This window comes from Tiliqua scincoides, chromosome 11 (assembly GCF_035046505.1).
Source record: "Tiliqua scincoides isolate rTilSci1 chromosome 11, rTilSci1.hap2, whole genome shotgun sequence".
NCBI classification, from domain to species: Eukaryota; Metazoa; Chordata; class Lepidosauria; order Squamata; family Scincidae; genus Tiliqua; species Tiliqua scincoides.
This window is the reverse complement of record NC_089831.1, coordinates 3,943,873-3,968,283: the sequence shown is the minus strand read 5'-3', so window position 1 is coordinate 3,968,283 and position 24,411 is coordinate 3,943,873. Positions and strand designations below refer to the sequence as shown.

At 47.7% G+C, this 24,411-nt stretch overlaps 1 protein-coding gene across 2 annotated transcripts in view; it reads right to left on the bottom strand.

Annotated features, from left to right (window-relative positions):
• CNNM3 (cyclin and CBS domain divalent metal cation transport mediator 3) overlaps positions 1–24,411 on the bottom strand; it is a 39,750-nt gene that overhangs the window by 2,875 nt on the left and 12,464 nt on the right. For both annotated transcript variants that reach the window (XR_010794976.1, XM_066639449.1), the window contains exons 2-7: positions 14,110–14,253; positions 10,141–10,290; positions 6,856–7,025; positions 4,889–4,985; positions 4,039–4,172; positions 2,460–2,595 (exon numbers count right to left, since the gene is read on the bottom strand). Coding sequence is in view for 1 of the 2 variants with exons in the window: in XM_066639449.1 (XP_066495546.1) it covers positions 2,460–2,595; positions 4,039–4,172; positions 4,889–4,985; positions 6,856–7,025; positions 10,141–10,290; positions 14,110–14,253 (831 nt within the window). In the remaining variant the exon portion in view is untranslated. The remainder of the gene's footprint in view (positions 1–2,459; positions 2,596–4,038; positions 4,173–4,888; positions 4,986–6,855; positions 7,026–10,140; positions 10,291–14,109; positions 14,254–24,411) is intronic.

The window sequence follows — 24,411 nt, the reverse complement described above, 5'->3', positions numbered from 1 at the left end:
TAAAACCAGGAGGCTGTGTATACCCATCATGGCATAACTTGTGATGGACTTTTCTTCCATCAATCTGTCCAATTCCCCTTTAAAAGGCATCTAGGCCAGATGCCATCACCACATCCTGTGGCAAGGAGTTCCACAGATTAATCACACGCCAGGTAAAGAAATATTTTCTCTTCATTTAAAACATTTAAGCTGTGAGGCAGGCTCTGTGATGTGAGATCCCCCAGCTCCAGATCACAGTCCCCTTCACTGGTGTTGCTGGGGACAAAGTACACCTTAACATGCACTGTAAGCTGCCCTTCTCCCTTGCTACAGGAGCCATTCTGAGGAGATGCCTCTGCATTGCTCTCGCTGCTCGGAATGGCTTTAATGGCAAGGGGAAGAGGCAGCTTACAGGGTGTGTTGAGATGCCCTGCAAACTGGAGCGCTCCCCCCCACCCCGGCAATGCCAGTGGTCCACTTCCATGGCAACAACAGTATCTATCCAGTCATTACGTGGACCAGAGTAAAAGAGGTTTCATTCCAGAAAAACTCTTGAAGTGGAGAACACTATTCTGTGCTCACCCATTCTCAGCACACAAAAGGTAAAGAAAAGTGCAGAAAAAAAATGAATCTGTCCGCAAGGATGCCAAAGCAGCCTGAGCTGGTCTTGCTCTCTATGAGCTCCCAGCCGCCTACCTGAGTTCCTTGGTCTGGAGATGGCACAGACTGAACCTGGGGTCTTATATTGAAAAGTGGTTTGCTGGATAGGAAAAACTTGGTTTGTGTACTCCAGCATCCTGTTTCCCAGAGTGGCCCAATCTCTGGGAAGCTGTGAGGGCAACTGCTGCTCCCCAACCACCACCAGTAGTTGCTGCACCTGGACATGCAGGTTCCATATATTGTAATATTCAGGACAAATAACTAGTGGATAGACTTCTCCTATAGAAATCTGTCCACACATGCAAACTATGTGCTCAGTAAAGGGGTTCTTGTGGGCCAAAGATGTGGGCCAGGAACATTTTGAGATGCAGGGCAGAATGACCTCCTAGTTAGGTCATGCACCAAACCTGTCATAATAGGCCCAATAAGGAAGTGGAAGTGACATACAGTGTCACATGGGTAGCTTGTTTATTCTACCTTATTTAATGTGATTTTCTGGGTGTGGTTCTTTGAGAAACAGGATGGGAAACTAGAGTGAATATTTGTATCCAAACTGAATCAATTGGCTTGTGTAATTCACTTACTATTGTAGAAATAAAGTCTCCAAACCCTTTTAAAAGGTCTGTGACTGTTTAGCATTGCATCAGTAAAAAGAATGTGAAAATCTTTCCAACAAAATAAAATATTTAAATGAATGGGGACCCACCTGAAATGGGCTCGCAACCCACCTAGTGGGTCCTGACCCACAGTTTGAGAAACACTGCCTTAGGGTAGTGGTATTCAAACTGGGGCATCGCAATGCCCCAGCCTGAAGGTCCTGGTCTCTTTCCCCTTAAGGGGCGGGAGCAGCCAGGAGGCAGGGAGGAGGCTCAGGGGGGCTGCAGGGGCTTGGTACACCTGCCTCCTGGGGGTGCAGGGAGCCCTGCGTGACCTTCGACAGGGCTCCCCAGGGCAGGGAAAGTGAGAGGGGGGCAATCGCGCCTTGCCTTCGCTAAACCGGAAGTGAAGCACGATCACTCCACTTTCCCTTCTGACAGGGCTGCAGGGACTGGGGTGCACCCTCCAGTCCCTGCAGCAGCTGTCCCTGGGTGCAGGGAGCCAGGCGCAAACGCCTGCAGGGCTGCCCAGGTCAGGGAAAGTGAGTGGAGAGATCGCGCTCCGCTTCCAGTTTTGTGGCGGCAGAGCACAATCTCTCCATTCCCTGACCTGGGGAGCCCTGCAGGCACTCGCGCAGGGCTCCCCGCACACAGGGACGGCTGCTGCAGGGACTGGAGGGTGCACCCCAGTCCCTGCAGCCCCCTGAGCGAAGCGATCCTGGGGATCGTGTTGCTGCCTTTCCCCTGCCCCTGCTGCCTCCCCCCGCCCCCCGCAAAGACTTACTGCGGGTTTCAAACTCCCTCAGAGTTTGAAAACCACAGCCTTAGGGTGTCATGGCACACTCATAGGAGTGCCAAAGGATGTCCCAGGTGGCCCATTCTACCTGTTCTTCCTGGCACCGACATCATGGATCTTGTGAAATCTTGCAAGATCCAAGATGCCAGCACCCAAATCTTGCCTGATCTTGGATTTCATGAGGATCTTTCAGCGGGTCTTGAATTGGAAGACTTTTGGGTGTCAAGTAAGGGGTCAGCTTGTGCACCATCCCTGAATTCTTGCCAAGGGAAGACTGGCCTCAATTGCTCACAAGCTCCAGCAGAAATAAGGACCATCTGCAGGAACCAGGACCCACTCAAATGCAGTCTGGCATCGTCTGAAAAGAAGTGGTAACAAAGCACTGGGAAAGAGCACCCCCTGATGGCTTCAGCCACACAAGTACGTACCTGTTGCAGCATTTTTGTCATTCAGAAGTTTCGTCTGGCTGTTGGGGACGATTTTCAACTCGATGGCTTCTGGCGACTGGGGGGAGTTCTGTATCCTGGAGGCCATGAGGGCATTGAGATACTGCAGTCGGGTGACCTGGAGACAAGGCAAGCCACAGGTCTGAGAGCGAGTGGTGGCAGATTGGCCAAGACTGGGTTGGGAATGTTTATTTAAAAATGCTTTGGATTGTAAGCTCCTCCAGGCAGGGACCTGTTCTCTTTAGAGCACTGGGCACACTGAAGGAACTATAAACAACTGCAACTTAGCTGAGACTCCCTAGTTAGGCACAACAAACATCACTGGGTTTATTTATGACACACTGTAGAGACTTCTAATGATTTTGGGGTTGGATACATTGAGTTTCAAGTTCTCACAAGGGATTATGTAACCCACGCCTCAAATTAGCAGCAATGGGGAACCTATGGGGGGCACAGGTGCCAAAATGCACTTTGTAAGTGCCCCCCCCCCACTGTCAGAGCCATTCTGGATAGCGACGGCAATGCGGGGGTGTTACCGTTGTTGCCCAGAATTAATCCAACAGCAAATGTGAATGGCCGCTTACACACTGCATTGGAGCACCCGGAGTACTTACTGCCCCCCCATAGGTACACCATTGATGGGCAGTTATAAGCAGACATCCCTGCTCTGCTGGGGTTCTAGTGATCTCCGTAACGAGAAATAGGCTGTTGGATGATACAGTATGTGCTGGAGCAGGGGCTGCCTGTGGACTAAAGAAATCCTGGTTGATTAATTGTCTGACTTTTAATCTTTTAATCAATCAATCAATCAATCAATCTGTATGACAAAAACAAGTTTTAAAGAGAAAAAGCATACAATATTTGCTTATAGATAGTGCACTTATGTGGATTTTGCAGCAGGCACCACCTCAGAAGACAATGAGGCATTCCCTCCTGTGTGAGAGTAAATAGGGAAAGTGCCATCTCAGTAAAAGCATTCCGTCCTGGGTAAGTCTGAAGGGGGAAAGCACCATCTGAAAAGAGGCATTCCCTCTTGTCTGAAAGTGAAGAGGGAAAGCCTCTTCTAAAGATAAGGCAGCTGTCACCTGCAGCTTTAAACTTACATTAAACTAATATTTAATAAGTGTTGCCTTTTTAAGTTTGGGATGTCTTTTTATTTGATTAAAGTGGGTTTGGATCAATTATACAATTAATTGACTGAAGGCTGCAGTCATAGTGATTTGCATCCTCAGTAGATGGGGGTCTCCCCAGGTTTGGCCCAAACATCTTGTGAAATACCAAGCAGAATGAAGCCCACTGAGGGCTGGTGTTGCTGCCTGCCTGGGACTGCACAAACCAAGAGCCTACCTAGCAGTTGACATGGCTGAGGAGTTACATTGGGCTTGGTGGCTCATATGCAGTTCCAACTTAGCCTATTAGCAGCAAACCACTCAAGCAAACCAAGTTGCACACAGCAGGGAAAATGATTTCCAAGACAAATACTATTTTGTAAGACTAATTTGGTGTCTTCCTGAGTAGTTCACCAAGGGAAGCCCTCTCCAGACTTGACACCAGCGCATACCTTGATGAACTGCAGGTCAGTGAGGGCCCGGACAGTGTAGTCGGGACAGTAGGTGGAGTAGTTGCTGGACTCTGCACAGTCAAGTTGCTGGTCACGGCGGTTCATCCGAAGGGTGGATACTGGGGACTGATGAACTATGGAGGGAGAACACAGTCATATTGAGAAAGGGAGGTGTGAGTCTAGGAATATGCAAATACTGGGTTTTAAATGAATGAACAGGTTTCTAGCTCTCATGAATGCCAAGGGGGAAAAAATCCTCAGTGCTAAGGAGCAACTGATGTTGTGTTTTATCATATTTTCTCTGCCTCGCCCCAAGGATTCAGGGAAGGGATATAACAAACAAACTTCTGTACAACAGTGTTCAGGGCTGATACAGTGTGTGGCTGAGCGACAAAGGACAGAACAGAAAGTGCATGGGCCCCAATCCCTGGCCATGTGACCCATGTCCTACTCTTCAATTCTGCACTTTAGCAACTTCCTTCCAAGCCAAATTACAAGCAAAGGGCCCTCCAACCTCCCCCCCCTTCCCCGTGAACAGCAATAGAGGCCTTTAAGCACCAAGGCTGGTCCCCCCCGTTGCCTGTTTCCAGGTTCAGCAGCATAAGGGCATTAGGGAGGGACTTGGTCATTTATGCTCAGACTAGGGAAGGGAGTGAAAGAGCTCTCTGCCCGTGTCTCACAGGAGTGGATCCATGAGAAGAACGAATGTGGCTGGCTCTTCTCTGTGTGATACAAAATAAAGCCCCTCTTGCAACTCACTGGCTGGCCAGGGCTTGAAGAAATGCCTCCCCGCCCTCCGTTCTTCAAGGCCTTCTTGGGATGGAGAACTGGCTCTGAGCACATGACTCACCTGAGGAAGGAGCCGTCAGTGCCGAGACGCCATAATATGTGAAGGCTCCATTCTCAAACTTCAGACCCTCCTTTCCGATCTCAACTTCCACCCTGCCCTGTTAGAGGGAAGAGCACATGGATGGTGACCGAGTTAGCTTTACCATGTACAGTTCCTGTCACCTACCTCCCAAAGGCAATCATAGGACATAGGAAGGGTGTGCAAAAAGCAACCAAAATGACTGGAGGATTGGACTGCAGCATCTCTCCTGTGCGGAAAGGCTAAAACATTTTGCGCTGTTCAGGTCACACAAAACATGACAACAAGGAGACGAGATTTATAAAATTCATGCATGGCGGATGGAGACAAAAAGTTCTCCCTTCTTCATCCAAAGACAGCAGTAAGAACTCAAGTTACCCAATTAAACTGACTGACAGCAGGAAGAACTGCATTTAATGTATTTTATCTATAATTTATCCTCTGCTTTTCTACAAAACATATAGTCAAAGTCATCTAGGGAGGCTCTGTAGAATAATTTGGCATTGCAGGTTCGATCCCTGGCAGCAGGTCCAGGAAGGGCTGGGAAAGACCTCTCCTCTGAAAACCCTGGAGAGCTGCTGCCAGTCAGCGGTGACAGTATTGAGAAAGATGGACCAAGAGCCTGACTCAGGAAACAGCAGTGCTCATGCTCTTACTTCCCGATGACAAAACTCTACTTTCAAAAGGGTTAAATGTCACCTGCATCAGGCTCCAAGTGACTGCCTCATTGCGTCACCTTAGGTCTGCCCAATGAAGAATCTGAAAGCTGGCCATTGTTTACTATGCAATTTTGGATCACAGTCCTAGTTAATGCATTGCCTGACTTCCGATAGTGTGGAGTTTTTTAACCTCTTCTGTTATGGACATTGCAAAATCTGGATTCCCCACCCCACCACAGTGGTTCCCAAACTTCATTGGGTCATGACACCCCCACAGCTTCTTCTTCCTGGCTCAGCCATGTGCCATCATCTTGGATCTCATGAATTTTACAAGATTCAAGATCTCATGAGATTTTAATGAGATCCAAGATGGCAGCACCCAAACCTTATGAGATTGGGTGCTGCCATCTTGGATCTCACAAAATCTCGAGATCCAAGATAGCAGCACCCAAGGGAACAGATAGGAGGGACCACTGGGGTCATCCCATGGCACCCCTTTGAGTGTGCCATGATACCCTAAGCTTTAGGGTGTAGTTCTCAGACTTTTTAGCACCATGACCCACTTTTTTCTTCTTGCAGGTCCTGGCAGATAGTCATTCTAAAATTAAACCTGGAAGTGATGTCATGGCTGGAAGTGAGCTCGTCAATTTAGGCTTCAAATCTAAGCCTCAATAAGCCAACAGGCGCATTACACAGTGCGCTCATGCTGTTATTTTGCATGGAATTCAAGCATTCCAGCCTGGAAGTTGAAGCAGAACACAGGCTTGGATCCTTCTTCAACCACACAGCCCTCCTCCCTTTCCAATGACCCATCTTCCCACCGATTCGGGGCAAAATACCAGGCCTCTCTTCCACCAGGAATCCACTCTGCCCAGCAGCTCTGTACTCTGTATTTTCAGTTCTGTATTTTCAATGGTGGCTGAGCTAGGTGCTATGCAACCAACCTGAAACTGGTTCGCAATCCACCTGGTGGGTCCTGACCCACAGTTTGAGAAATGCTGTCCAAAGGCAGCTGTGATGAACACTTTGTGAACTCCTGCCCTACTGGAATTTAACCAGACTGTAAACATGGGGATACTGAAATGTCAGAATGAAAATGGAATGGAAATAATACCCTCCTCCCTGGTCTGCGCCTGCCTGCAGTCTTGCCCTGGCCTGGCCAGAATGGAGGAAGTTGGCTCCTCCATTTGCCTCAAACCAGCTAAGACAAGCTAAGATTTCATTCACAATCAGGGAAGCATGGCACAGGGAAGCTGTGGGTGAGCCATGCACCCCAGAACATGGCAGTACCTGGAGAATGAGGATGAAATAATTTACAGGCTGGTTGCGTTGGTACAGGTAGTGTTCAGCAGCCAGGCGGTTGCTGTCATCAAACTTCACCTCCTGGTTGACGCTGGGGTGCTTGAGGAGGTGCAGTAGGACCTTCTCAGAGATCCGGGCAGGGCTGAAAAGATCCACTTCTGTGGGGGGACACAGGAGAGGCAAGTATTAGCAGCTTCCTATTACACATAAAGGAATTTAAGTTCTGGAGGGCAAGAGGCCAACTTAATACATCAGTAACCCTGGGAGGTAAATTGAGCCGGTTACCTTCTCTTTCTCTGAGCCTAACCTGCCTCACAGGGTTGCGTGAAGATGAAAGATGCAATGATGAGGGAGAGGGGGGGAAAGCAGGTGCACTGCCCTGAGATCCATGCAGAAAAAGTAGGAGAAAAGTGTAATAATTTTTACATCCATTCGAAGTCATAGTTTATACCACTATCCACAGCAGTCTATCACAGTGGTTTACAACAGAAAAATGCATGACAGAGAGTGCAATTTAACCCCCCCCCCCTCCACCTAGGCCTGAATCCCTCCTGCAGGGAAGGAAATTGGGTAACTGTAACCTGTTCAGTCACCCCCACCCACCCACCCACCCTATCCCAAGTCAGTCCTTGGCTGCTGCCTCCCATCCCAACCCCGCAAGTGCACAAAGCAACTTAAGGGGCTGGAGAATGATGTGCCCAGGGAGGGTCTATGTTTATTGGAACCAGATCATGGAAGACATAATCTGCTCTCTGCCTGAGCATCCAACCAATGGAAACCGTCAGCTCAAATTTCTTTACCGTTTTGAGGGATTATGCAAAGTGGCTGAACCAGCAGAAATCAGACTGGCTGTTGGTGTGGGGAACAGTGGAGAAATTAGCTGGATCCTGATGGTCTGGTGGCTGCAGTAGCATAGCTATGGGGGGGCAGTGACACGATAAGTATTCCAGGAGCTGCAACGCACTGTGTATCCGGCCCTTCCACTTGCCACCAGAGCCATTCTAGGCAGTGACGGCAATGTGGAATGCATTACTGTTGCTGCCCAGAATGGCTCTGATGCTGCGTGGGAGGGGTCGGCTACACGGCGCACATTGTGGTGCCTCAAATACTCACTGTGCTGCCCCCCTGCAGTTACACTACTGGGTGACCGCAGAAGGTCGGCCAAAAATGTCACAGAGAATGACAAAGGATAATTTTCTTTACAAAGGATAATTGACCTGCCGCTTGTTCTATCAGGTCCCGGTGGCCTATTTGGCTTAAGGTGTTATGTATAGCCGATGGCTACACAAATCAAATGTAAATAAGTAAACTGGAGTTGGGATATGTGAACTCTGTGGAATGTGACTCCTGGGTCTTGGCTGTGCCAACTGCAGTGTTGCCTCATTTTCCAAATGTTTTTAATCTTGCATGAACCTGTTTGGGTTTTAAGGCTGAAACAAATACATTTGAGCTGAACTGGGTCTAAAGGTCAAGCTGCCCGCAAAGTTAAAACGTGATTGTATTTTTTAAAAAAGAAAAAATAAACAGGTGAGAAAGGGAAGAATCCAAATTGGGATGATGGTGCATCCCCTGGGTGGGGCCAAGACCTCCCTATTCCTTAAGTGACATGTTGCCCCCTCCCACTTACCCAGTGGTGTGCCAACCTCTTCTCCTCCCACTCCCTGGGTTGGAAAAGGAAGAGGAGCATGAAGAGGAAGAATAGACTCTCTAGCCCACCACTCTCTTCCCCTCCACACTTCCTCTTCCACTCCAACCCTGCCTTCCTTTTCCAACCCAAGGAGTGGGAGGAGGAGCAGTGGAGGTGCGTTGGAGGATGGGTGCCCACCCTGACAATCTGCTGCCTGGAATCCTTAAGGCTCCCCAAATTCCCTGCCTGGAATCCTGGAGTCCCCCCAAACCCCTCTAGGCTCAGCTCAACATCCTCAATGATTGGTCAAAAGGAAAGGTCACCTGCTTAGCTGTAGCTCTTGCTTTTGACTTTCTGGGCAGATCAATCGGTCTGCCTCCTTTCCCCTTCCCACTGCTGCTGTTCTTAAATCCCACTGCTTCCTTAAATCTGACCAGCTGCAAAACAGATTGCTATTGCCTCCACTTGCCTGCCTCCTCCCTCTGCCCCTAATATTGTACGTAAGACAGTCAGTTCTCTTTATATGCAAATTCACTTATCCACAAGGGGCAGAATTCCTACCTATCTCCTGTTATCTGCACCTTGTTATCTGCTATGCAGAGACCTTCCAGAGGCTGCAGGGAATGGTGCCCATGGCCAGTGTGGACCCCTTTAAAATGGCCGGCCTTGCTGGCCATTTTAAAGGGTCCACGCTGGCTGCTGATACCATTCTGAAGGTCCTTGCAGCCTCTGGAAGGTCTCAGCAGCATTCAGATATATTTTGGCATTTCCTGCTGCTCTCTGCTGGCTTCCTGAGGGTCTCTGCTAGATTCTTCTGATGGCAGTTAAGGTACCTCTTCTCCCCTAGGATAGCCCTTGCACCTAACCCCGTTGACCCCATAGGATCAATGGTTCATTATGTATGAATTTGCTATCCGCTAGGGTCTCCAGGAACTTAACTCTAGTGGATAACGAGAACTGACTGCACTTCAATAAATCAGCATTAGTTCATTTCATTTACTTCTGGCTTAGTTCTCTTCTCTTGTCATTTACTGTTTTTCTTGTCTCTTCTTTTAACCTTTCAAGTACCAATAAACACCAAGGATGCACCACAAATCAATGGTCAGTGATACTTTCATGGGAGCAAAAATCATGAAACAGAGACGCCTGCGTTGGCTCGGTCATGTCGTGAGAATGGATGATGGCCGGATCCCAAAGGATCTCCTCTATGGAGAACTCGTGCAAGGAAAGCGCCCTACAGGTAGACCACAGCTGCGATACAAGGACATCTGCAAGAGGGATCTGAAGGCCTTAGGAGTGGACCTCAACAAGTGGGAAACCCTGGCCTCTGAGCGGCCCGCTTGGAGGCAGGCTGTGCAGCATGGCCTTTCCCAGTTTGAAGAGACACTTGGCCAACAGTCTGAGGCAAAGAAGGAAGGCCCATAGCTAGGGAGACAGACCAGGGTCAGACTGCACTTGCTCCCGTTGTGGAAGGGATTGTCACTCCCGGATTGGCCTTTTCAGCCACACTAGACGATGTTCCAAAACCACCTTTCAGAGCGCGATACCATAGTCTCTCGAGATTGAAGGTTGCCAACACACAACCCCCACCCACACATGGGTCTCTTGAGAGTAGTCTTGGTAACAGATTCTCCTGGTGGCCTTACCTCTGGATAAGAAACGCTGAGTGGCCAGGAGTAGCTGGGGGGAGATTTTCACCTTATACTCATCTGAGACTTTGAACAAGGAGAAGTCTTCTTTCCGTCGATCCATCAAGGTACAAATTGGGGGTGGCTTCTTCTTCAACTTGTTTTCCCCTGGAGAAGCAGATGGGGGTGGGTGGGGGGGAGCAAAAGAAAAAAACAAGACACAAGGAGAGACAGAAGACTGAATCTCAAACTAATGAACATGACTGTTGCTGTTTTCTAGGGGTAGAGGGGAGGAAGAGACAGCAAAGACCAGAGTGATAAAAAACATAATGCTATTTTTTTTTTTTAAAAGCTTCAAAAATCAAGTTTCTAATTTTCTGGCTGTGAAGACAGGCTTTAAACACATCCCACAAAAGCCAGGTAAAATCTCAGAAACCAGAAGTGCAACTGAACAGAATTACTGAAGGTTAAAGGAAGGAGTTTTGAAGCCTATATGCATCCCCCCCCCCCATGATTACAAAACATTCTGGAAAGGGAGCCAAAGGCTACAAATCTCTTTGATTTGCAGAACAGGCAACTCCTGGAGGTCTGGATCTGTTCCATGGGTCACGCCCCCACAAGGATACAGAAACTGTGGATATGGGGAACACCTGCATTAATAGCGCCCCTCCATGCCTATTGCCCATTAACCATTGTTTAAAATGCACTGTGCAAAGTGTTCCTTGTTTTAACAGGTCACTATAAGCATTTGAGCTTATAGCAGGAGGACAGCAGGTTGCTGGCAGCCTGAATGCTTCACTCAACTAGATCTAACACTAAACAGGAGGTGGAAGATAGCAGGAAGGCTGAAGCTTGGAACAGCAGTCAACAGTGATACTTTTAAACTATGCTGATGGGCACATGGGAGGGTCTCCCAGGATCCATGGATAATTGAAACTGTAGTTACTGGATATGGAGGCCTGCCTGTACACCTAAAATTAACACTGGAGAGGGAGGCCAAACCTGATCTGTGCTTATGTACAGACACACTATTTCATTGCCTTTTTCATAACTACCACAAGAGTTGCTTTTCCACTGAGAAATTATTAAAAGGGCAAATTGCATTGCAGGTTGTTCAATTAGCTTCAAAGCATTTGGAGGAGGGGGAGGTAAAACCATAGAACCTGGGTCTAAAGCCCATAGCAAATTCTGGTGACCCCCTCAAGAATCTTAAGAACATCAGAAGAGCCCTGCTAGATCAGGTCATAGGCCCACCTAGTCCAGTTTTGTGTATCTCACAGTGAACCTCAAGGAACAAACAAGACAAGAGACCTGCATCCTGATGCCATCCCTTGCATCTGGCATTCTGTGGTAACCCACTTCTAAAATCAGGAGGTTGCACATACACACCAAGTCTTGTAACCCATGATAGACTTTTCCTCCAGAAATTTGTCCAATCCCCTTTTAAAGGCATCCAGGCCAGATGCCATCACCACATCCTGTGGCAAGGAGTTCCACAGACTAATTACATACTGAGTAAAGAAATATTTTCTTTTGTTTGTCCTAACTCTCCCAATATTCAATTTTAGCGGATGTCCCCTGGTTCTGGTGTTATGTGAAAGGGGAAAGAGCAGAGAAGCAGAGGGGCGCGTTGGGGTGCCAGTTGCTATATCTGCAGTTAAGCTCTTCTGCAAAGCCAGGCTCTGCAGTTCTGCCTCAAATATTTTAGAGTAAACTAAAAATCCTCAAAGTTCATGTGATGGACTTCGGTTCCCATGAGGTTTTATCACGAGAGAGCATTCCAAAATGTGATTCCCCCCCCCCAGCTCCATCACCAGTCTGAAATGGTGCAGTCCATTCTAGGCTCTCAACATGCCACCATCTCATTCAGATGGCTGCATGCTGGATGGGGGACAAGAGTGCATTTTCAGAGGTCTCCCCGTGATCTCATGAACTGTTGACTGCTGTTCCAAGCTTCTAAGCTCTATTTTGGCCAACTTCCTGGCTCCATACAAAGTACAGCTCTTGCTACAAGCAACACCAAGCCAAGGGTATCTATCGCCAAGGACTGGCAAAGCTGGAACTGAAAAGCAACTTGGCCTCTTCAGCAGTGTAAATGCTGAAGAAATCCCAAGTCCTGGGGCTTTGTTGTAAAGCAGTGGTTCCCAAACTTTTCAGCACCGGGACCCACTTTTTTAAATGACACTCTATCTGGACCCACATAGGTTTACCAGACTTTTAAAAAAGGAGATATAGAAGGAAATAATATTTTATTTATAAGTACTTAATAATAACCAGAAAAAAGACCTTCAAGTATTTATTTACATAAATGTACATAAGCTTTCAAACTGCAGGAGCTCAGTTCCTTGCAGGGCAATTAGCAGCTACAGTATCTGATTTTTGAACAGTTCAGAACTTGAAGCAATTAGTTATCTGATCTTTCCATAACCCTTTGGTGATTTTTTGGTGACCCACCAAAAATCAGGTCGCAACCCACCAGTGGGTCCCAACACACAGTTTGGGAACCACTGTTATAAAGGCTTTAGAGTTGATCCAACACCTTCAAAGTCTACTGCAGGGGTTGGCAATCTATGGCCTCTGAGTTGAACCTGGCTCGCCACCCAAGGTCATCTGGCCTGCACAGAGCTAGACTTGGCAGGTTTTGCCTCCAGCCAAAGTTGATGTGTGCTTGATAAGTCTGCCAAGCCCAGCTCTGTGTTGCCACTTCTGGGAGCTTGTTGCAAAGTTCGGCAATGATGCCATCATGTCATTGCTGAATGTCCGGCACCTTTGCTGAAAAGGCTGCCCAACCCTGTGTCACGAACAAAGGGGGTTTGGGAGACTTAGGGTTCTTGGTTTTCTGAATCTTACAACCCTCAAGGCCCCTTGCCCAGTAGTACTGCCACCACCCTGTACGTGCCAGTGCCTCAGTCCAGGGACACTGAGGCCCTCTAGGCTTAAGGCTAACCCTTGCAGGCACTGAGCTCTTTCTCAATTAAAGCCTCAGTCCTCAAGTTACTAGACCTCAACGAGTACTTGGTAGCTTGCTGAATGGCTAGGCAGGATTCTGAACCTTTGTCCCCAACAGACAATGAAACAATTTAGTAAAAGATATTTTAGTTTATTAAGTACATAACGTTACACAGTCTACAATAAGGCAGAAAATGCTAGAGGCATAAATATCTAGGAAACATATCAGCAATAAAACAATAAAGCTAGCTGGCTATCTCTCACCTGGGTCAGTTACTCTTTCCAGATCTCTTAGCTCCAGGGCTTCCTATGGGGCCAAGTGCCCATGCTGGACAAAGGAGCTTGCAGATCGTTGCACCACCACCCCCCGACTCTCCGTCCAAGAGGGACCCAAACACACCCCCTGGGCACTCATTATTATACCCCTTATGCTAACAGTACTGAGGTGACTTCATAATTATTAGACTGTCCAATCAGAACCCTTGATGAACAGAACCTTCTCGAAGTTGGCCTTGTTGCTAGCCCCTCATAGTTCTTACCCCTCCCAACTGAAGATCCACAGCTGCACTCAATCACCCTTGATACAGGACTCTGTCTGCTAAGGTGCCAAGCACTCTAATTGGTCGTAATTCTTGTTGTCTGTCCTTCCTGGCCATCAAAGGAGAGACAACACATTCCTTCCTCTTTGTTTATTTATACATATTCCTGCAGCTGAGAACTGCTAGCAACTTCTCAGTTACACTTGCTTTGTTTGGTTCAGGTTTCTCATGCCAACTTAGGCCTAACATGGGGTTATTCATGACACCCTGGTCTACCACAATGTGTAATTTGCCTTTTTTAATGACCTGCAAGTTGAACAGCAACTCTGGTGGTGATTAAAATGGCAGGGAAACCGTGTGTGCAGAAGGGCTCCTCAGGTGCCTGGGTATGTATGTTCTATGTTAGCTGATCACTGGCCATCACCCAGTCTATTTAGACAGAGGATCAGAAATAAGAAATAAACCCCAAACAGGCCGTACCTGCGCGGAAACCACTTACTGTAGTCATCTGACTCGTCCATGATCTCTGACTTGATGATCTCCTCAATAACATCCTCCAAAGTCACCAAGCCCATGACCTCGTAGAAGGGGTCCCCTTCACCCTCGTTGTTCACCTTCTGAACAATGGCCATGTGTGATTTACCTGAGGAGAAGGGAAGGGGATACACGGGACTCAGTCAGGAAAAGCGAGGTTGAGAAATTGACTCTCCCAAGAAAGAAATACAGGCAGAGATGTAGCCAAGGCACTCTTGTGCCTGGCTAGGAACAACTCCTGGATGGCACAAGCTCACAGTACCCTAGCCCAGGCATTCCCAAAGTGCGCATCATGATGCCGTAGGGGAGGGGTGTCAAACACATTTCATACGGAGGGCTGAATGGCATTCATGATGCCTGCTGAGGGCCGGAAGTGATGTCATTAGGCAGGAAGTGATGTCATTAAACAACTCATAACCAAAAATAAGCACTTTTTCTCACTTAGGAATTCATTAACTACAAATGGCAGAAGAGAAAACATGCAAATCTTTATCATATTTCAAGATATGGGAGAGCCCAATTTTCATGGGGGCTGCCCTTTTAGCAGTAACACTTCAATACTGCTCAGCAGCTGAGAGCCTGAGGGCCGGATAAAAAGCTTCAGCGGGCTGCATCCGGGACCCCGGGCCTTATGTTTGACATCCCTGCCTTAGGGCATGACTCTCACAGGGGCGCTGCAGGATGTCCCCAGGATCCCTCCAGCCTGTTTCCCCAGGTGCTATCATCTTGGATCTCCCAAGATTTCATGAGATCTGACAGTGCCCAGTGGAGCCAGAACAAAGAGACTTCGTGGGTGTCGTGACCCAGATAGGTTTGGGAACCACTGCCCTAGACTGTGTGGATTCTACATGAATAGCTCAAGTGTACCACTACATACCACATTCAGAGCGCGATACCATAGTCTTTCGAGACTGAAGGTTGCCAACTACTACCACTAAATAAGTAGTCCTTCCAGGTTTAGAGGCAGAAGAGCTCTGAATATCAATTGCTGGAGGACAAATCACAGGGGAGGGCTGTTTTCTTTAGTGACAGGACCACTGCATCCTGGACAACTTTGTTCTGTCCAATGTACCCCTGATATTGTACATTTGCATCCCTTTTCTTGTGTCCCAGGCATCTGTGTCTCAATATACGTACATATTAGATGTACTTTTTTATTTTTTAAACACAAAGGTAGAGTTAGAGTTAGGGTTGGGATAAGAGGCTTAGGATGGGGTTTGTTGCCAAATTATAGTTTGTTGTTGCCCAGTTGTACTGGAGTGCAAATGACTGGGATGCACCCCCTCCCACACCAGACACGAATGTACAGGGATGCCAATTACCGGGACCCATCTGACCAGGATACAATCATCCAGGATGTAAATTTCCCAGTGCCATTTTCCTCATCAGGGTGAGTTTTCTGGAGGCTGGGCAGTGCCAGAAATAGTGAGGTGGATAAGAACATAAGAAGGCCCTGCTGGATCAGGCCAGAGGTCCATTTGTCCAGCTTCCTGTATCTCACAGTGCCCCCCCCCCCGCATGCCTCAGGGAACACACAGGAAAACAAGATCCCTGCATCCTGGTGTCACTCCCTTGCATCTGGCATTCTGAAGTGGCTTATTCCTAAAATCAGGAGGTTGTATTTACTCATCCCGGCTTGTAACCTGCGATGGACTTTTCCTTCAGAAATCTGTCCAATCTTTTTTTAAAGGCATCTAGGCCAAATGCTACCCTATCTGCTCGTTAACATGCAGTAGATACCATCACAACATCCTGTGTCAAGGAGTTCCACAGACTAATCACACTGGGTAAGAAATATTTTCTTTTGTCTGTTCTAAATCTTTGGTCTGGGCAAGCATGACTGCTCTGATGGCATATACTCTGCTGCCTCTTGGGTCTGTCTCCTAGCTGGTTCTTGGGCCTACCTAGCATAGCTAGAGCCTGGCTAGAGCCAGATACTACAGTCCTAGCAACTAGAGCAGCCTTGCTCAGCTTTCTCCTCTGTCTCAGGTCTCTGCAGCCTCGCCAGCTGCTGGGATACAACCCTCCAAGTACTCAACACTGGATAATAAATGGGGCAAACAGAAGAGAGCACCGAAATGAAATCTGTTAATGCACATTTACGCAAAGCATTCCAGAGGGGGGAAGTGGGTTATTCTGGTTATAGAATACAGCACATGGAATGCTCCTGAGATTGCCAACTCAGATTACAGGAGCAGTCAGTAGGGGCAAGGCTTTCTATGTCCTCACCCCCCTCCAGCTGTCTAGCCTGATGCTTATGCTATTGTTTTTTAAGCACCAGGTGAAATTTTATTTTCATAAATTGCTTTAATTTCTCCAACCTTTCAGTTGCCTTTAATCTCGACCTGCAGGGGTTCCTTGCTAGTGATTTCTTAATTGACATTGAGCTCATTTTAAAACGTAATCCTGTTTTAATTGTTCATTGACTGTATTCTTTTCTGTATCGCTGGCAGGGTACACATTTCTTAATTCAATAAGATCACACAGATCTGAGACACTCCAACACTGCAGTGCAACTCCCCTATTCCCCCTCCCCCCAGCAAGTTTCCCCTGACAACAGATTAGGAGGCTGTCCAGTCTGGTGCAAGTCACAGGCTGTGCTCTGAGAACCGTTTGTCTGGACACGGATTAAGGGTGCAATCCTAACCCACTTTCCAACACTGACCTAAGGGCAATGCAGCTCTGAGGTAAGGGAACAAACATTCCCTTACTTTGAGGAGGCCTCCGTGAGTGCCACCCAACTGCAGCACAAAGCACACGTCCCAGTGGCACAGCTATGCCAGTGCTGGAAAGTTGGTTAGGATTTGGGCCAATACCTCTGAGGACAGTTTGGTTCAGCAGAGCAATGCAGACCAACAGAAAATCCCCACCTGCTCCCAGAGTTTCCTGTGAGGCTGTTCACGTAAACACTACCAACAGCTCTAGACTTGCCATGCGCCCTTCTAGCACTCTTCCAACCACGCCTGCCTCCCTGGAATTTGTCCCATGCGCTCACACTGGCTGCGTGCCACTCGGAGGGACTAGAGCCCTTGCAAATGTCAACAGGAGACTGTTTTGTTCTTCTGAGCAATCCCGCGGACTAATGACGCTGCCTGAGAAGTTGCATGATGTTTTGATCTCATTACATAGGGACAAGGTGAAAAGAGGGAAGGCGCCACTTCTTCCACCAAAGATTCCCCCAGTTTGGTGGAAGAACTCCACCACAGCACAGCTGCAACTGCAAGACAAATTGGCCACGGTCAGCCCAAGAGACGCCTGTCCCCAAAAATCCAAATGCTACCCTATCTGCTCGTTAACATGCAGCAGAATCTGCAGGAAGTTCTCCTGTGCAGGCCCCGCTGAAACAAATAGAAGCTTGTGCAGGAGAACTTTCCCATGGATTCTGACCCATGAATCAGGTCTGCCATTGGTACCAGCTGCAGAATCTCGCTCTCTGAACTTTTTTATGAGAGAGGCCACTGCTTCATGGCAGACCACCTCCTTTTGTACGCAGGAAGTTATGGTTTTACCCCTGACATCTCCAGCAAAAGGCAGGAGGTGCTGGGAAATAATTCTCTCAGTCTGTCTAGATCTCAGAGAGATCTCAGACTGACAGCTTTACTCTGTATCAGGCTTTATATGCGGAAGGGAAAAATAAAAAGGCCACAAGCAGCTAGACCTTATGAAGATATGCTTGACAGTGTATGGGTGATGCATGGCCGAATTCTCAGAAAATAGAAGGATCTTAGCAGGCCTATACCACCTTCCCCATGCTAGCAGGATAACTGGGTACTATGAGAGACGTTCATTTATATCCTGCCTCTTGTCCATGATGGAGCTCAAGAAGGTCTATATGGGATGCCCAGGCAATCTCTCCTCCAAGCAGAGATGTGCTTAGATGCAGCAAGCCACTACACTATGTGACCAGACCATCCTGAACTCTACAGAGTCTATTGTATGCCACAGCAAATTATTTAAATGTAAAGGCTGAGTCTCCACACTTCTCTCTCATTCAACTCCCTAGCTCTGGCAATCCAGTAAAAAAGATCAGCATGCATCAGCTTCCATGTGCCACTTGCTGGAATTGGAACTGCAGGTGCAAATTGAATACGTGCTCATCTGCTCACAGAACGTGCCCTCTCGGTGAAGAATGTGACCCAGGAATGCTGCACAGCTTCTAAGGGGATGCACATTTCAACATGCATTGAGATGTGCATCGAAGCACACACCTTTACCCAACTTGTATGTTAACACCCACTTTTATTTAGTTTTTTCATTTTTACGCTGTCCTTCCTCCAAGGAGCTCAAAGTGGCAAATGAAGTTCCTCCCATCCTTTTGTTCTCACAACAACCCTGCGAGGTAGGTGAGGCTGAGAGATGGTGACTGGCCCAAGGTCACCTAGGAAGCTTCATGGCTGAGCAGGGATTTGAACCTGGATCTTCCAGGTCCAATTTCCAAATTACTACACCATCCTGGCCTCTCTCTTAACATGCAGCTACAGATGGATCTGCATATATCTCTGTTGTTGTTTTTATTAATATTGTACTCCCAAAGTTATGTCAGTCCCCACAAGCCAAGAGCCACTGGCAACAGATGCACAGAAAGGAGGTCATAGAGGTGAAGTGGCTGCCCAAACGCTCAGCTAAGTTGGCTTCTGGGGCAAAAGGGAGCCAGACCGTTTCCTTCCTGGGAGAAGGAGAAAAAACAGCCTCTGAGTTGTTAGTAAGGATAATCCAACCTGGCGGCGGAGGAATGAATGCATAAGATTCTTGGAAGGCTTATCCCCCCAGAGGAAAGTGACCCAGAAGCTCTGGATATTGGCAAGGTTGGTGCACTGAACCCATGCACCCAGTTGCTTTGCAACTCAACAAGGCAGCTCTTCACAGCCACACAGAGGTCAGCGGTGCCACCGAGTCCTGACAAATGTTCCAGAAGGCTGGAAGTGAAGCAGCAGGTAGAAGACAGGACAGAGCTCATGGGAACAGCTTATTTATCAAGGCCATTCATCAAGATGCAACGAAAGCATATCCACCGTTGTTCACATTCACCAGGGGAGAGGGCCTTGCACCATTATCTTTGTGATGGACCCTTTTCTATTGTTTTTAGAAGGCTATGGAGGGAAATAGTTTGGTTCAAACTGAGGGAAGCCAGGAGGTGAGGCCTGTGGATTTCATGAAAGGCCCCTCACCTTTTCCTCCCACATAATTCAAGCTCTCCACCGAGTACCCACAACCTGAATGTGGAGGAGATGGTCTTCCCCTGTCAACTTGTTGTCCTGGTATTAGACAGTCCACTGATGCAGGATGCGAGGCTGTTGAACGGTATTGGCTGTTTGGCTTGTATGACTCTAGTTTTAAATCTGCATTGGCTACCAGTTTACTTCTAGGCTTAGTTCAAGGTGCTGGTTTAACCTGAAAAGCCACAGGCAGCCTAGGAGCTGGGTCCTTTGAGAGTTTCCCTTGCTCATCTCCAATCAGCATTTTTATTTATTAAGAAGACACCCCCCCCCCCAAAATCAGGCCATAGGCCCATCTAGTCCAGCTTCCTGTATTTCACAGTGGCCCACCAAATGCCTCAGGGAGCACAGAAGACAACAAGAGACCTGCATCCTGGTGCCCTCCCTTGCATCTGGCATTCTGACGTAGCCCATGTGCTCCAGGTGAGGCTTGAACTCACAACCTCAGCATCGCTCTGCTGTGTACTGCTGTAAAAGTACCACAAGCTAACCAATTGCGCCACTGGAGCCCTTATTATTTTTCAACAGAGTACGAATACCTTGAAACATTCATATTTAGACACACCTCATAAGGTGAGGCCCTAAGCCAGGGGTCGGCAGCCTTTTCATCAAAGGGGCTACATCAGCAAACATCCAGGTTGCCAAGTTCTTGGAAGTGGCAGCACACAGCTTGGTTTGGGAGGCTTCACCTCCTGCTCGGTTTGCTGCGCACTGGAACCATTCCCTGTTTGGTGCACAGCAAATTGGGCCAAAGATGAAGCCCCCCCAAACAGAGCTCTGTGAGGGTCAGATTACTTTGGATGACAGGCCAGATCCACGGGCCGGATGTTGCCAGCCCTGCTCTAAAGCTGTAGCTTACTATCTTGAGATGAAATCCACCACCTTTTAAGACATCGTTGGCTTTCAATTTGAACCGGTGGCTCTTTATTTTTCAATCTGGCAATTTTTATTTTATTTAAAAGGTGTTAGTACTTGCTGTCAGCAGTTTTGGACTTTGGGAAAGCAGGGTAAAAATATTGGGGGGGGGGAACAGAATAAATGGGAACAAACACCAAAACTCAGTGGAGGTGCCAGTTCTGAAGAATGCCCTCCATCAGGAGGTCTGCCAGGTCCCAATTCTTCTCTGCTCACAGCTGGTTCTTAGGCCGACTTGATGCCAATTCATCAGGGGCTGCTTTCTGGCTGTTGCATCCAAGAACATTCTGATTCTGTCACTTATTAAATTCTGCTGGTTTTCTGAGTTGCTGAATCTGTGCCATGTCATTTCTGCTGTTTGATTGGCCTGTACTTGGCAGGTAGCGCTGTCCTTGGCAGAGAGACACACATACATAGCACACGAGCACAGAGAGGGGAAATCGCAACAGGTACAGGAGGTTGTGACATTTCTGCACCAAGCCTGGATGCATACAAGGTAAAAACAGAGCAGCCTGGTCACAACTACGATTTCGGTTGTGAACAGACCATTCTTGTTCTTATCAGGTGTGCAGCCAGGCTCTGCATCAAAAGGTCATGGACCTATTGTACTACTCACATTTCACATTGTGTTGTCCACCCTCCAGGACTGGCTTAGAGTCTCCAAGAATCCGCAACAATCTCCAGGTGACCAAAGAAAACCCTTTTGTCCCCACTGGGAATCTAATCTGGATCCAGTCCTTCAACCCAGGTGCTATCTGAGATGCTTCACCTTAATGCAGTGATTTTTCAACTGGTGTACTGCAGCACATTGTTGTGCCACAAAAGGTCGACATGTCTGTCACAGGAGTTTGGAGCATAGCGGTTGAAAAGTGTTGAGAAACTCTTCCAGGTTCTGCGGCTCCATTTTTAGGACAACTGTCTGCAGTAATGAATTGTCTGTCCTTCTTCCTCTGCCGGCTCAATTCACTACTACAGACAGTTGCCCTAGAAACAGAGCCACAGAACCTAGGTGAGTTTTTCAACGATTTTCAACTGCTAGATCCAGATCCAGATCTTGTGGCACACTTGCGGACATTTGAAAACTGCTGCACTAGACTGTTGCACTGCTCAGAAATTCCTGTGGCCGAATAGCCAGTCTGCATTTATGTACGATGCATGGTGTAACTCAGCAATTTTCAGTGTGCCACAAAAGGTCTGTCCACAGGTGTTCTGCAGGAGTTTGGCATTGAAAATAGCTGAAAATCTCTTCTGGGTTCTGTGGCTCTGTTTCTAAATAGCTGTCTGTAGTAATGAATTGTCTGTCCCTCTGGAGCTGGAGTTGCAGAATCCAGAAGAGTCTCCCAGAAGCAGGAAGTGACATCACAAGAGGCAAAGACCATGGAGGTCAGTGTGCTATGAAAAGAAAATTGCCACCTTAATAGGAAATCCCTATGTGTATGCAACAGAAGCAGGCTTGGCCATCTCTGCCATTCTGAGTCTCCTGTGCACATCCACAAAGAATTTAACAGGGTGCCACAGACCTGGCCAGGTGAAACAAACAAACCAGCAGGAACTGCCCAGCACCTGCTGAGCTGTGTTAGCATCTGATTATTGGAATCAAGACCATTCACACAACCAGGTGCCAGAGGCAATTCAACCCCAGATCCCAGACTCTAGCACCTTTAGACTAGTCAATCAAAGCAGTGTAATCTGGACTCAAGAGTTGTTTGTACAGTATAAGAAACTAATCTAAACTTGGATGCTTTGCTTCAGTGTCATCAAATGTTGACAGAGCTGCCCCTTCTCACCACAGAACATCAGTGATGCTTCCAAGCATCCTAAGTCAGCCACACCAGACAGGAAATGGATTAAGAATCTGCATCAGAATTTCTTGTTTTCCATGTTGCTTTGAATTCTAAGACCTGTTTTGCCTGTTTTTCTCCATTTGTCCTTCTCCCAGTACGCCTTTCCCAACTTTTTGACAAACTCTTGCTATTTTTACCAGTTACTTGCCCAGTCCTTTCTGTTCAGAGCAAAGAGCCACCTTCCTTTGCCCCCTAACAGTTATTCAGAGCCAAAGCTATCCAGGACAAGTACAGATGCCAAGGACTTGGTGGTAGCCTGGTCAGTTGGCTTCCTTGGACTGACCTTCTAGACTCTGGTTTCCATTTCCAGGGAACTTGGAGCTTACTCTAGAAGGAAGGTGTACAGCAGAGGTGTATACCGCAAAGAAAGAAGGGTTCCACTAAATCCAGGAGGTTGCCCGCATGGCTAACCAGCCAAGTTAGAGAGGCTGTGAAGGGCAAGGAAGCTTCCTTCCGTAAATGGAAGTCTTGCCCTAATGAGGAGAATAAAAAGGAACATATACTGTGGCAAAAGAAATGTAAGAAGGTGATATGAGAGGCCAAGAGAGACTATGAGGAACGCATGGCCAGCAACATTAAGGGGAATAATAAAAGCTTCTTCAAATATGTTAGAAGCAGGAAACCCGCCAGAGAAGCAGTTGGCCCTCTGGATGGTGAGGGAGGGAAAGGGGAGATAAAAGGAGACTTAGAGATGGCAGAGAAATTAAATGAGTTCTTTGCATCTGTCTTCACGGCAGAAGACCTCGGGCAGATACCGCTGCCCGAACGGCCCCTCCTAACCGAGGAGTTAAGTCAGATAGAGGTTAAAAGAGAAGATGTTTCAGACCTCATTGATAAATTAAAGATCAATAAGTCACCGGGCCCTGATGGCATCCACCCATGGGTTATTAAGGAATTGAAGAATGAAGTTGCAGATCTCTTGACTAAGGTATGCAACTTGTCCCTCAAAACGGCCACGGTGCCAGAAGATTGGAGGATAGCAAATGCCACGCCTATTTTTAAAAAGGGAAAGAGGGGGGACCCGGGAAACTATAGGCCGGTCAGCCTAACATCCATACCGGGTAAGATGGTGGAATGCCTCATCAAAGATAGGATCTCAAAACACATAGACGAACAGGCCTTGCTGAGGGAGAGTCAGCATGGCTTCTGTAAGGGTAAGTCTTGCCTCACAAACCTTATAGAATTCTTTGAAAAGGTCAACAGGCATGTGGATGCGGGAGAACCCGTGGACATTATATATCTGGACTTTCAGAAGGCGTTTGACACGGTCCCTCACCAAAGGCTACTGAAAAAACTCCACAATCAGGGAATTAGAGGACAGGTCCTCTCGTGGATTGAGAACTGGTTGGAGGCCAGGAAGCAGAGAGTGGGTGTCAATGGGCAATTTTCACAATGGAGAGAGGTGAAAAGCGGTGTGCCCCAAGGATCTGTCCTGGGACCGGTGCTTTTCAACCTCTTCATAAATGACCTGGAGACAGGGTTGAGCAGTGAAGTGGCTAAGTTTGCAGATGACACCAAACTTTTCCGAGTGGTAAAGACCAGAAGTGATTGTGAGGAGCTCCAGAAGGATCTCTCCAGACTGGCAGAATGGGCAGCAAAACGGCAGATGCGCTTCAATGTCAGTAAGTGTAAAGTCATGCACATTGGGGCAAAAAATCAAAACTTTAGATATAGGCTGATGGGTTCTGAGCTGTCTGTGACAGATCAGGAGAGAGATCTTGGGGTGGTGGTGGACAAGTCGATGAAAGTGTCGACCCAATGTGCGGCGGCAGTGAAGAAGGCCAATTCTATGCTTGGGATCATTAGGAAGGGTATTGAGAACAAAACAGCTAATATTATAATGCCGTTGTACAAATCTATGGTAAGGCCACACCTGGAGTATTGTGTCCAGTTCTGGTCGCCGCATCTCAAAAAAGACATAGTGGAAATGGAAAAGGTGCAAAAGAGAGCGACTAAGATGATTACGGGGCTGGGGCACCTTCCTTATGAGGAAAGGCTACAGCGTTTGGGCCTCTTCAGCCTAGAAAAGAGACGCCTGAGGGGGGACATGATTGAGACATACAAAATTATGCAGGGGATGGACAGAGTGGATAGGGAGATGCTCTTTACACTCTCACATAATACCAGAACCAGGGGACATCCACTAAAATGGAGTGTTGGGCGGGTTAGGACAGACAAAAGAAAATATTTCTTTACTCAGCGTGTGGTCGGTCTGTGGAACTCCTTGCCACAGGATGTGGTGATGGCGTCTAGCCTAGACGCCTTTAAAAGGGGATTGGACAAGTTTCTGGA